Source organism: Ambystoma mexicanum, chromosome 3q, assembly GCF_040938575.1.
Source record: "Ambystoma mexicanum isolate Mex_15411 chromosome 3q, UKY_AmexF1_1, whole genome shotgun sequence".
In the NCBI taxonomy this organism is placed as follows: Eukaryota; Metazoa; Chordata; class Amphibia; order Caudata; family Ambystomatidae; genus Ambystoma; species Ambystoma mexicanum.
Genome location: NC_090926.1, coordinates 1,126,080,089 through 1,126,094,901, shown reverse-complemented (window position 1 = coordinate 1,126,094,901; position 14,813 = coordinate 1,126,080,089). Strand labels below are relative to the sequence as shown.

Sequence of the window (14,813 nt, the reverse complement as noted above, 5' to 3'; positions counted from 1 at the left end):
ATCCCGGGAAGTACTGTGCAGGTAACGGCAGCCACAGGAGAGCTGTCAATGGTGTTGTCAGATCTCAGAGGGTCTGACAGTTTACTGAAGTCCTACACGCATCGATACTGCACTGCAGTACAGAGAAACAACTCACAGACGCCGAACGAAACTGGTGAGTTGGCCTAAGGAAAGAGGTAACTCTGGGGCGCTTCGAAAAGAACAGTTACAATCAAAAGACAGTTTTGAATACCGACTAAGTAGAAATGATGGGCAAAAAGGTTGCAGTTCTCCTTACATGCAATATCAGTTTGGGGAAACCTGTAACACGTATTTCCACCAGCCAAGAGAATATAAAGAAGAGATAAAGGGCCAAAGAGGGTACAATCCCCCTGCCCTCATGCAATATCAGTTTGGGGAAATCTGGAACCTGCATTGACACCAGCCAAGAGACTATAAAAACAGGCAAACATTGTACAATTCTCCTCATATGAGATATTGGTGTGGAGAAAGTTGAAACAAGCATTGCCACCGGTTTTGGTCTATATGACCTAAAACATTTGACCTAATTTATTTGACTTATTTTTTGGTCTAAAATGTGGGGGTAGACCTCACCCCCAAAACGCTCCCCCACTTCCACTCAACCTAATATATACCCTTATCCACCTTTATATATATATATTTAATTACATTTGACTGAAAAAAGGTCAAAATAATTTGATGCAATGTTTTAGGTCAAATGTTTTTATGTCAATTATGCTAATACCTTGCCACAAGCAGAAGAAAACATTGACAGTTGTATGAAGTTGCAATCCTTCCTGGCAGGCAAGAAGGCCAGGAAAGGAATAGTTACTTTAAAGAAGGAAACTTGGTTGTGGTAAAGAGTGTTGTGGAAAGAAAATATTTACTTATCATCCTGACAAACTATTGTATAACAAGAGACCTTAACTGTGCTATCCTGACAAAAGTATTCTACGGAATAGATTGGTTGTTGCATCCTTCTAAATAATCATTTTACATCTTCGGAAGAGTACTTTGCAGAAGAAACATTTGTTTTGGTTTTGAACTTGTGGTTTTGTGAAAGAGACATTTTCTTTATCATTTTGAAAGACAATTTGGATGAAGAAGACAATTTTCATTGAACTGAATAGAACACTGTTGAAACAAAACTCTTTCGAAAGTCTTCCTGAATTGATTCAAGGGAAGGGAATCAAACCCTGGTCACAAGGATTGCATTGTGGGAATTATAAGTTTGAACCTTTGCACATTTTGGTTGAACAGAAAACAGAAACATTTGCCTTTTGCACTTTGGTTGTATATGATAGTGTGAGGGTCAGCTACATTTGGACACAATGTCACTTTTCTTTAGTTATAGTTTGCTAGGTAGGAACATTTGAGTTAGGATAGGGAGAGATAGGTGTTTATCGAATCCCCATTTAACTTAAAAAAAAAATACGACAAACATCGAGAAAACAACACCTTGGTGTCTGTATCTCATTTCTGACCCTTTACAATGTTCTCTCTTTTGTTTGGGATAAGGGTTGACCTTTCACTTTTCCCAAGGTTACAAGCTTTCAACTTTATTTCTCTCACACTCTGTGCTTTTCTTATTTCTCTTTATCCTATCACTATAGTTCTTGTTCAACAGATTGCCTACAAAGCTTTTCTCATTAATATTGGGACGAGTTTCATTTAACTTATAATGAATCTCTACAGACTTTTGATATTCCCATTCCCCGTATTACCTTCTGTCTTCAGGGAAAATGTCGTCGGTACCTGCAGTACTCTGGACACTCTCGTGGTGTCTTTGTAACTCTGTTACTTCCAGCGGTATCTCTTTCATCCACCTCCTGTTCTCTCTCAGCTGATGTCACTGAGGCTGTGACTCGAGTCGGGAGTTGCTTATTCCCACAGGTGGTATCAGCGTTTTTGCGTGGGCAGGTTGCCCACAACGTCTGCTCCGTAGTCACGCCACCACCATCCTCTCTATTCCAGCAGGTCGAACCTTCCTCCGGTATTGTACGCCAGCCTCAAAGCATTTCTCAATCCACATCGGAGCTGGTCTGGCTTAGAAGGTCTCTATGTTTGGCAACAGCCCCGCCTTCCTCTGTTCTGCTATGCACAGGAGATCTCCCTTGCTTCCGTCCGCCTTCTGCTCTCACTCGGCTTACTGTCCTGTCTCATTGGTTCTTGGATATCTCATCCCTTTTCAGCCTCCTCTGCGCAGTCCAATGGAGACTCTAAGGGACATCCTCAACTTCTTGTTGTTGACTATATAGATTCACGTTATCTTCATGAGAATGATAGCCTTCCGAGTTATTATGCAAGCCCATATTGGCCATCACTTGGGGCCCATCAGGGAGTTCCTCATGGGAACAGGAGTCCTTGTCCCCAAAGGGGAGTCTCTCCTGGCAAGGTCCCACTTGCCTCAATCCCTAGGGAAGGTGTTGCGGAACAGGCTCATCTCTCTAGCCTAAGGGGGCAAGTGGGGCTCCCCCTTGGAGAGAAGGTAAGAATTCATGCAATTCGTCACATACTATACGAATATCACACTAGGCAGTGCTAACTGAACAGTGTGTTGCCACAGAAGTAATGCACTAAAATGTGCCAATTCCATAACCTTACCGCAGGAATGTTACACTAAAGTGTACTAGCTGAAGACCATTAACACAAGAATAATTCACTACAGTGTGGAAACGCCATTCTATTGTCATATGACTACTGTGCTGAATGGGGCCACCTCTAAAGCATAACAAAACTAATACATTATTCTAGTGTACAGACTTCCCTGCATTATTACAATAATACAGCACTATAATGTGGTAACTGCGCCACATTACCATAAGACTCCTACACTGTACATTCACCCGAGCATTTACATAGCAATATGACACTATGATTTGCAAAGTCCACAGCATTATCACATGGCATCTATGCTATAGTATACTAGCTTAAAAACAAACCCACAGGAATACTGTACTATAGTGTGACACTTATACATCACTAACACAGGAAAACTGCTCTATACTGTGCGTGCTGAACACCAGTATCGGCAAAGGAATACAGCACTATAGTGTACATAACCATGTGAATATTGCAATAGAGTGTGCTAACTAAACAGCATTGCCACAGGATTGCTGAACTATGATGTGCTACTCAAACAAAATCAGTGCAGGATAAATGCAATATAGTGAACAAACTCTACACCATTACCACTTGATCAGCAATAATGCGCTGGTGGGTACATGTCACAGATGGACTCAAGAGCACACTACCTCCTAGACAAATCAAGGTTTTTTAATAGATTTGCAGAAGAGGGGCTCTCTACGGTCCTCCCATCTCTATCTAGCATAGGAGAGGGCAGTCCTTCCCTAGACCGATTATCCCTCAACCGTAAGCTGTTTACTTGAGTTCAGTAACCCCTACTAACTAAAAACTGCTTATCTCAAGGTAATGGCCTAAAGTGAAACACCTCATCCGTCTTACTCCCCTAGGGAACAACTAGGGGTCCCTACTTCAAGATGCCACAAGGTGATATATCTCAGGCTTTGTGTATGTTCATTCCGGACACTCAAAACCCACTTCGTCTGCTCTTTTCAAACTATGATATTCCTTTCCCTATGTCTCTCTGTCACCCCATCCTATCTCCTCATACTCTCTGCTCTCCTGTCTACCCACCACATCTCCTCGTTCTTCCCCCAACGGAACTTTCTTCACTCTCTACCTCCACCCTCCAATATTACTCCCTGCTACTCTCTATCTCTCTCGCTCTCTCTTGCCTTTCCTCTCTCCTACTACTACTCTTCCGTCTCCTCACTGCTACTACTCTCTCCTCTCCTAACTGATACTATTCCACCTACACCTTCTTCCTCATTGTCACTCCTTTCACTTCTTCAGTCACCTACTCACTCCCTACACTCACTTACCAACTCCACTCACACACACACTCAAACCAAAGTGCAGGTAAAGTTCACTCTGCAGCCTGGCTCTGTGTTTCTGAGGGCATTGAGAGTGCAGGTTGGCTGTGTGGGCTTTTCTGCTATTAAGCGACGGTTTACTCTCCCTTCTCCTACAGAGTGTGTTTGTTTGATTTTCCACCACCTGGCCTGCTGGATCTTGTAGTTTCCAAGGAGAAACAGAAAAGAACCGGCCAGCATTGTGTGGGACTGATATAGGGCGATTGACAGTGGTACTCTGCACAGCCATGCTGGCACGATAAGAAGGGACATGGTGCTCATTCCAAGTTTAGCGGTGCATTGAAAGAGTGGTGGTAATTCCATTACCTCCACTTTTCTGATGGTAACGGAATTACCTCAATTTGTCCCACATGCCAAATTACACATTTTGGTGGAATTACCATAGACTGAATTGCCGAGTAGTAATTCCTCTGGCAAATCCTCCAGTTTTCCCGAAATATCTGTGAAATCACCACTCAGTAATTCTGCCGGTGGTAATTCCACCAGAAATACCCAAATGGGGACTAACACCACCCTACCACCACTTGTAATCCTGTGGTAAACCCACGGGACCAAGTGGTGGTAACGGTATCTGATTTTGGCTGTAATTCAGCATAATTACCACAGAATTACTGCCAAACTCGAATGAGCACAGGGACTGGTGCCCTCCTAACTACCACCTTCCCCCTCTTGGGTAGGACTGGCTCTGATTCCACCCTAGTAGGCCGCCTACTCCAGGCTGAGATGGATTCCTATCTGCTCTTGACAGGGTCAGGTTGCTGACCCTGTCACAGCACACTACACACTGCTCTATGGCGAGTTAACAACTGAAAATATTACAATAAGTACACTGTACCGTACTGTGCTAGCTGAACAACATCACCACCGGACTATAGTGAGCTAACCCCTCAGCATTACCACAAAACTCAATATAGTGTATGTTGCCCAACAGTGTTCACACTGAACAGCATTACTGCAGTAATGCTGCACAATTTATTAGTTATTTGCTTACCTGCTTATGTATCTGTTGGTTTTGTATAGTGAGTACCAGACTTTAGCGGGCTTTAGCGTGCTGAAGAAAAGTAGAAACAGTAGGAATGCATGAAGAATCGAATGGATACATATTTACAAAGAGATCATTTATACAAATAAATAAGCCCTGGAAGTACAACAGGTAAAATAAGTAGAATGCAAAAACGACCATATAAAGTGCACAGCATTAGATTTATTCAGGACAAGATATTTGCAAACAAAAGCCCTCAATAGATTCAAAAGTGGGAGGTGACCACAGCTACAGGGGAAATAATGGAGGAGGTGAGAATTCAGAGATGTTGGAGGTTAGAGAAGTAATAGGCAGCATCAGCAAAAGAGCGGCCTAAAGTACGGCAATAAGCAATTTGCAGTAGATGGAGGCTGAAGCGAAAGGAGGTACCATGGTGTCTCAGTAGTGGTACATCATTGAACAGTGGTGTGTTTGGAAAAAGGAACGGCAGTGTAGGCTCAATTGTGACCTGTCGAATGAGATTCATTATTAAAAATGGTGTTGATGGCCCAGGAGTCAGCAACACTAGTATGTCCTAGAAGGCAGCTGGGGCCTTTTGGTGGGAGCCCTTTGTAAATGGTGTCTCATGACAAAAGACCTTGAAGGTACAGATGCGATGTGGACATAACATTTAATACCTGCAGTAAATCGGGCAGGTATTCATGAAAACTTTCATTAGGGGGATTCTGGATTCAGGGATTCAGATCAGTAGGGATTCTTCTCAGTCCTGAATTAGTGATACCAGGCCCTGAATGACTGCACTGATGTGGATTAACTGTAGTTTTGATGTGTTTGAGAAAGTATAGTTGGTACTACACTCCCTTCATTACATTTGTGAAGTGTAGATCAAGGTCAAGGATGAAATCAAGGGATTTTGCATTCTCCTCTAGACTTGGGTTCATCCCTTCTTCTGCAGTGCTAAGAAACACCTCTGGTTAGGGAGAGCTGAAAGCAAATTTGTTAATAGTAGGAGTTTATTCAATGAGAGTTTTAAACAAAGGTTTGACATCCAGGACTGCATGGTATCAGTGCGTTTATCTATGTGGGTGATATCTTGTTCTGATTTGAATTTAAGGGCCTCATTATAAGGAGGGCGGTAAGGGGTTAACGGCGCCGGTAAATGTGCCGGAGCCAGTAACCCCTTACCGCCCCATTACGAGGTCTGCTCGCGGGACCCGCTCAGTACGCCTGGTTTTACCAGACATCCTTAGCGGGTCCCGCGAGCGGCCCAGCATGCTAACAACGGGCCCGTCATTAACGGGCCCGTTGTTAGCATGCTCCTCATTCCCATTGAGCCCTATGAGGACTCAAATGGGAATGAGGATGGACCGGGTTCGGGTTCCCTGAATGGGGAACTACCGGGCCCTCCAAGGTCGGAATGGCCCGTTATTTCCCCATTCAGGGAACACAGACTCAGGTTTGGGGGTAACCATGCCCTTATTAAGGTCATGGATACCTCCAAACTCGTAATGAGGCCCACAGTCATTCATGGTCTACTACATCGATGGGAGGCGACACTCCTACTTCCAGTTACTTCCTGTCATCCGCAAATAGGTGCTAAGAGACATGTCCAATTTTCTCAATGTTTCCTACAAAGAATGCATCATATAAGGTTTTTTCATTGGTTTGGGAGATCACATAAAGGGTCGCTACTTTTACTGCATATTTTACTACCTTAACGAATCTCTTGGGACAAATGTTTGCTGTGTGGATTTGTTCCATGAGATAATTATTTAATATTATTTAAGAAACCCAAAGTAGAGGCCAAAGTAAAGATCTGGCACCAGCATTTAGTAGGCTTGCAGGGATTTTCTTTCTTTGTTGATTGTCCCCGAGTGGCAGGGTGCTGACAGATTGGATGTTCCCTGCATTGAAGTTCAGTCATAATTTCCATTCTGATGTGGTGAGGAAGTAGAGGTGTTCCAAAGTATACAGTGAGGTTTCAGGTTTCTAAACCTTAATTATTTTTACTTGGGAGGTCCATTCATTGCAGTCCTTGTGATGTTGGTAGGTAACAGTATTTGGTGGCGGACTGATCATCGTTGTTAATAGAAATATCACATTGAAGCTGAGTTCCTTCGGAGATTGTGCAGTAAAGTGTCACTTTGTGGGTAATGTTGACGCCGTCTTGGAATTGATAAGATTAGTTGTCAGAGCTATTAAAACTGCACCACTAAAGTAACTAATCAGGTTTTGGGAGCTGCTGTGCAGGGATGAGGGCCCACAACCTAAAGCCTTTCAGTAACTGTTAAGAAAAGTGTATCCCTGAATACAAGAGGTGTCCCACAATGAAGCTATAACACGTATGTAATAATCAAAATTGTATTTTTAATATCATACAAAAACATGATGTTTTGAAATGTGTGAGTTAGTTACGTGTTGTGCGTAGTCTAAATAAGCAAATCTTCCAAAAAGAGCAAATTATTTTACAAAACCATTTGTCAAATGCATAGAACATTTCCCTTGTACATATATAGTCTTGCAAAGAAAAAAGGGAAAATCATAAAGCTATGCCAACTGCATGGCCATCAGTTTCGCGCCCTGGCTTTATCAAGGTAGTTCTAATAATCCTTTTTAGACTTATATAGGTCAATACTGCCATCCTTGTATCCTTCATAGGTATTGTTAGCAAATATGGATTCTTGTTCTGTTCTTAGTCAAAATTAGTAGGTGGCCACAACGCCTTCTTGAAAGTGATTAGATGTGGACCTGGGAGAGACCACGATGCCTTCTTGGGTGTGAGTAGAAGTAGACCTTTATAGCATTTGGTGGTGTAGCCAATCTAGTAGTGAAGTATTCTGCTGTTGGGCAAATGCTCTTTATACATGTATCTCCTTTTTTCTTTCTAATCTTGTATACAGCCGGTTCAGTTCCTGAGTAACTTGAGTCAATTTGCTGTCTTGGAATTGTGTTTGTCTTTGTTCATATGTCAGCTATTGCCTTGTTGGGTTAATTTATTATAAATAAAGATGTCGTGAATTTGCTGCTAGCTGATACAAGCTCTCCCCAGCGTTAGTTAAAGTCTCCCAAGAAGATGTTATCCTTTAGGAATATTCATGTATTCACATGTATTCACTCCATTCATGGGAAGGAATGGAGTCGATAAATTGACCAACCAACATATTGTTTACGAAATGATATATGACATTACAGGACAACAAGATTAATGGAAAGGGGAAGGCTTTCATGATAACACATTCTATCAAAGGGTGCTCTAGATATTGGATATTGTTTGCAAGCAATGAAGGTGGGATTTTCTCCATGACTCTAACAAATCTTTTCTATCGCAATACCCATTGGGTTTCTTTACATTTTTGGACTGTTTCCATAAGGATATCCCATGTGTCTTTGAAGTTGTAAGGAGGTATTGTGAATGGTAAATGAACTTTGAAAAAGTATTGTCATCCTTCGTAACATACATTCTCCTTCAAAAGGGAGAGTGAGGGCCTCTCCAACTTTGGATTTAGTGATTCAACTTTTTGCCAGTCACATCTATGATGGTATTGGAAAAGATAGATTTTTATGTTTAGGTTTTTTATGTTATGTTTCTTTTTCTGTTTGAGGTTTTCCCTGTAATGACTGACTCTCCTTCAGGCATGTTGACTATTTAAGGGTAGCAGCTTCTTCAGAAATATGTAGACGTCCTTATAAGGCAGTGAAAGGTGCATGTGGTCATGGATGGGTAAATGATTATTTAAAACATCTAGGGCCATAACCTATTCACATATATATGTTCTCTTCTCTGTTAGACGTGCTTCAGCTGAAGAGGAAAGGAAGAGAGTGCATCCAGGAGTAGCAGTGCCCTGCGATACAGAGCAAAGGATCATGGGCCTGGTAAGTGATGGTGAAAAATGCATGTGAGGGTTAATGAGGACATCATGATGAACACATGCAATATTTCAAATAAACAGAATATTATGCCTCAAAGCACTTTAGAGCATGACACACCAAGAATATTTCATACAAACGCTTCCAAAAACATTTATAGGGCGTCAGGGCACCTTTAATAATAAATGTACATGCAGAAAGACTTTGTAAAGAAGTCCACAGCACTTTTCATAAAGGAAGTTCAGGATGACCTGCATCACCTACAAAATAGTCACTACCAAAACACAACTGTACTTGGCAAAGAAACTCACCATCTCCGGAGGCCATCGAACCACCAGGTTCTATGACATGACAACAAAGAAATGTAATAGGGGAAAACAAGAAAGAGCAATTTTCCTGATGCCCATCCTGTCTTTGGAACAAGTTTTCTAATGCGAATAAACTGGTGCCTCCATCCTGCACTTCAGAAATGACCTGAAGACCCTACTCTTCAAAGAACACACCACCAATCACAGTTATGAAATGTTAAGGGAGCTTGTAAAGCGCACGGTCACCCATGGGTATCATGGCGCTGGAAAAGCAGAGAGGCAGACTGACCGATCCGTTCTAGAACAAGCAGGTCTTCAAAGACTTTCTTAACTGAAGAGGGTTAGACAGGTTTTTTAGTGGCCGTGGCAGATCATTCCACAGTAGAGCCTCTGCCACGAGAAAGCCAGGCCTCCAATACGTATGCGACGAAGGGACGGTACACAGAGCAGGCCGGTAGGCACGGATCGTAGCACCCGGTTAGGGCGATAGACACATTTGTAAATATCCAGCTCCTAGACCATGAAGGGCACGATGAACTAAACAGAGTGCCTTGAACTTAATGGGCTGGGCTACAGGTAGCCCGTGTAGGGCACACAAGACTGGAGTGATATGTGCCCCATAGGGGGATCCCGTAGCCACTCGGGCGGCCACATTTTGTAAGCACTGCAGCCGCTGGACAAGGCCCGTAGACTGAGTCAGATACAGCGCATTACAATCATCTCGGTACTCAGAACCAAGGCGGCCACCACCGGCAGCCTAAGATTCAAAGGTAAGAAGGCGAGCACCTTTCACAGAATTTTCAAACAGAAGTGACCAGCTTTACACACGGCAGATACCTGCGAGTCCATAGAAAGAGCAGATGAAACAACAACTCCCAGATTCTTACCCATGGTAACAGGGACAGGAAGCTGGCCCAAGAAAGACGGCTAGAAAGAGGAGACCCAAAGTGAGGGATCAGGAGGAGCACCCACCACCATCACCTCCATCTTGTCTCCATTAAGCTTCAGCCAGTTGTGGTTCATCCAATCCCCCACAGCAGACAGGCACTGGCGCAGGCACAACTCCATCTCAGCCTGCTCAAGATCTAACTGAATCAGGATCTGAGTGTCATCGGCATATGAGTACCACCTGATGCCGAAGGAGCGGATGAGACACACAAGTGGCCGAATGTAGATATTGAAAAGAACGGGGGACAAGGCGGAGCCCTGAGGGACCCCACAAGACAGAGGACAGGGACGTGAAAGGAAGGGAGAATGTGAGAGCATTTGGGCTCTGTCCTACAAAAACGAGGAGAACAAGGCCAACACCGACCTGTGCTCGGTAGGTCAGCAGGGTAGGGCGGTCCACAGTGTCAAAAGCTGCTGCCAGATTGAGAGGAATCAGGGCACCCACCCCCCCCCCAGCATCGACCAACCTAGCCATATCATCCTGCACTGACAACAGGACACTCTCTGTACCCCGGCCAGGCCAGAGTATCCCAACTGGACGGGGTCAAAGATACCAGAAGACTTCACAAAAGATGACAGAAGTGGAGATATCAGAGCCTCCAGAGGTTTCATAGTAAAGGGCAAGGGTGAGATTGGGTGAAAGTTCGAAGGGAGTGAGGGATCCAAAGAAGGCTTCTTAAAAAGTAGTATCACAGTAGCTACTTTCAGTTCCCGCGGGATGCGGCCCGACTGGCAGGACGCATTAATAGCCAAGGAAGTCTCGCTCTGAAGATCGGTGGATATATCCTTCATCACTGCCAGCGGCACCGGGTCAGACAGGGCAGCTGACTTAAGTTGGTTGATGGATGCATAGATCACTGACTCAGTGAACACAGGAAAGAAAGACCATACCAAGGGGTCCCCACACTCGTTGCGGCTGGTTCCTCCCTATCTAGGGCGGAGGCCAGCGCCGCCAGTGAGATATTTGCCCGAATGGCAGCAATCTTTGAAAGAAAAAAACGGGGACAGTGAGTCACAGAGTTCCTGAGATGGACTCACGGCGGTGGTGTAATTAGCCGCCGAAGTCAGAGATTTAAGCACTGAGAAGAGTGCTCTAGGCTTACAAAGGGCTAACTCAATTTTTCGGTGCAATAAAAGCCTTCTTTGCGGCCGATATGGCCGTGAAGAAGCCTGCAGCACATAATTTATATTGAGATCTAAGGCTAGGGTTGTAGGACCGATGCCAATTGCGCTCAGCCTGGGCTTGCTCGATACAAGTTAGTTTAAGCTGCTTAGAGAACCAGGGTTCGGAGGGGAGCCTCCGCGGTTGAGTTTGTCTTAGGGGTTCCACCTCATCTGCTGCCTATCAGAGTGAGAGAGACAGAACAGAGAGGTCGACCCCCGAGACAATATTACATTTTGCCCTAATTGAAGAAACAAGGGCCTTAATATCGGCCGAAAGTCAGCTTCGCCGCCTTACTCTGGGGGGAGAAATGTTAAGCTGCGTGGGTACCGGATTCAAAATGAATCTCTGATAAATCTACATAATCCTACTTCTCCCCCTCAGAAGCTTCCCTACTTCCTTCTTCCCCCAACCCATCCAAGCTCTTCTGATACCCCCACGCCCTATTTGCAACCCCTGGCTGCATTTCTTTGTACAGGGCTCGGTTGCTTCCCAGATAGTGTCACACTTTACAAATTCCTAACACTCAGGCATACAACAGTATCTATTACCAATTAGTTTACCTTCATGGTGACACCAGTGGTTCTACTGCTAAGCTCTATCCTGTTACTTAGCAACACAGATGCACCTATAACCTTCAAAAGTGTGTTTAATCAAAAGCAAAATATTGCCAGTAACACCTATGGGTGTATTAGACATGCAATTATTTCATTCCAGGGTTGCCCCACACTTAAGGGGATGATCCCTCCTACCAAGTGAGGATACAATATATATAATCAACCAAAGGCCGGAATAAACATACTATAAATGACACAAAATAGTGTACCCTAAAATAACAAGTACCTTTACGCAACCACTTAACAAATATGGGCTGCGTAGCGTGTAATCAATAGCAAACAAGATGTTTCCTAAAATTTAATTTTTTTATTCATTTCTTTATTCAAGCACAAGTAACAAAAAACATTAAAAAACACATATACACAACATAGCAGTATACAATAACAAAATTATTCCACCTCACAGAATCAAGTTCACAAATGCTTGATGCTGCAACAAAGTAGCAACTTAATTTCTCTTATTCCCCACTGTGTCAACAAAGCCCAACTTATATAAGTTTCTGTCCTTAATGTTGCAAGTAACTGGACATTCAAAAGGGGCAGAAATGTGTCTTGTGCTTCAGGTAGATCCTTTTCATTCTTCTACACACCAGATTCCTAAATCTAAGGGTACATACAAAGACAAACACATTACTAAATGGGCATTTTGGGTCTAATTATTCAATCTAGCCAAACCCTAATCACTGATAGGGTGGAATGGTATACAATTAATAATATACCTGAACCAAGAGTCTGTAGAGATAAATGTCTTCAAAACTTCCTAGAAATTCCAATTCTTGCTCTTCACTTTTCTAGTAGATTAGAGGGTTCACTCTATAAGACCGGTACCTAAACCCAATTACAAAAAGCTAACCTTAATAAAGACAATGGTATATAATTCCTACTTCCTCTACAAGTTAGCCCAACCAATGGGGACCGTAAAACACACACTTTAACCTCACCCATAAACGTGTCTCTTCTCGTGGAGAAAAGTAACCTGGGGGTCTTCAAGTGAAAGCTGCTATCCCTCAGTTCCAGACGTTTGATTTCTAAAAGAGGGGGGTGACAACGAGGCATTTGACGAGTTCAAAGTCTATGTAAGGTAATGCACCTACATACTCTGAAACCCAAAACCCCTTACCTTGCTCGTGCTGGCTGCTTTCTTTCAATCAGAAAAAACAGCGCCACTCAGGGACAATCTGTCTCCAGTGTCTTCCCCTCCATCAAGATAGTTCCAGGCAAACAACATCACGACCCCAGCCTGAAGGTGAAATCAAAACAGACCCAAAAGGCAATGTTAGCCATCACATGGCATTGATCGCAAGGATATCACTAACTCAAAAATAGCAAAGCTAGTTCCAGACTAGCTCTAGCCTCTCTCTTACCTTTCATAATTGGACGCTGGAATCTAGTGAAGTGTCTCCACTGATCCGCTCGGATGTAACTCTATGCGACCAGCAGCCGCGGTCAACAAAAACGAGCGGATTGCGTCACGTCATCACGCAACGAACTGACGTCATTGCGCTATACGTTGTGTGATGATGTCGCGCATCATTATAAACCTTGTTGCCTGGACGACCTAAAAACGTTATTGCTGCAAGAGGTTCAATAAACAGAGCCTACCTAAAGGCTTCGTTGGACGCTGATTAATCTGACCCTGGCCATTAAACACCTTCTCGACTACATTGGGGGCATTACCACCGTCTGGCGTACATTCAAAACAGGAGAGTAGTGGACATCAACCTCCAATATGTCTAGATGGTTACAAGCGATTAGCCCGAATGACCCCATTTTCCTCATATTTCAAACAAAGAAATGCCACACCACTGCACCTAGCAAAAATCAACCACAGATTGATACATGAAAAAACAAAATACCTGAGTTCAGAATGTAAATAAATGCTGTGCAGTTACGATATATTGCCCATTAGCTCTCTTCACTGGCAACACAATGATGACTACTGAATTAGATTATCATGACAAGAAATGCAAAACTCCATTCACCAAAGAGCACAGGGCTATCATTGAGATTCTGCTAGTGAAACATTATGATGAGATGGGTCATTCTTTTATGGAATTTGAATGGTGTATCCTAAAGAAGGTGAAAGGGAGATCACAGGAAGAAATCAATAGAAAACAAATTAATTTGGAGCAAAAACTTATCTTCTTAACAAACAGCCATGTGGGAGGGTTGAATGAAAACATCAAGTGGCATAATATTAAATAAGTCCTTCAAATTCCAGGGAGGGTTACTTATTCGGACAAAAGCAAGGGGCATTCTAGAAAAGAATGTTGTAGCTGTAAAACGAGCCCTGTGCTTAGCCCGTTGTCTCATTATGTGTTTTTTCCTTGAAGATGTAAGCTTCTGCTTTGTTCTTCTTTGAAAAAAGGCCATGACAAGCTTACACTGCTCACCCCAAAAAAAAAACCTGTCTTCGATACTACACAGTTTACTATTTCCACTTTGAAACATGGTAGCCCTTACTCATATCCCTGTGGAAGGGGCCAGAGAGTGGCTGGTGTGTGTGTGTAAAGTTTACTTTAATTACTTCCTCCTGCATATGGCTCTCTCTTGTTACCACTGGACAAGACGTTTGACTTGGAAACATGGAGTTGGCCACAAGCCAACTCGTCAGGTGGAATGGTCTCTCAAATTCAGCAGTGGAGGGGTAGGTGAAGCAATCCCCTCTCTCCTCGAAACACAAAGTCCAGCCTCCATGAAAGTGCCATGGTGACATTGGTTAATATTAGATATTCTGAAACTAGAGAGACCAGCCTTGTTTTTTTTTCATGTGTTTTAAATATGTCCACCTATAGTGGTGACCAGCTTTTAATGATGAGCTGTCAAAAGGTTGTGTTGCCTCAATCAAAAATGTGCCCGCCTTCCTGAGTTCAGAGGAATCCATAGAAATAATTATCTCCTGTTAAGGAGACTAGAAGATAGACCTTGAAGGAGATGGAAGTCTACCTTTGCAAGGGGCCAGACCAGCATGAT

General features: G+C 43.3%; 1 protein-coding gene across 1 annotated transcript in view; it reads left to right on the top strand.

The window, feature by feature from the left end:
• The window catches only part of RASAL3 (RAS protein activator like 3), a 556,797-nt gene that overhangs the window by 524,624 nt on the left and 17,360 nt on the right, over positions 1-14,813 (top strand). Inside the window, exon 17 of the mRNA XM_069603917.1 lies at positions 8,727-8,811. Coding sequence (XP_069460018.1) covers positions 8,727-8,811 — 85 coding nt within the window. The remainder of the gene's footprint in view (positions 1-8,726; positions 8,812-14,813) is intronic.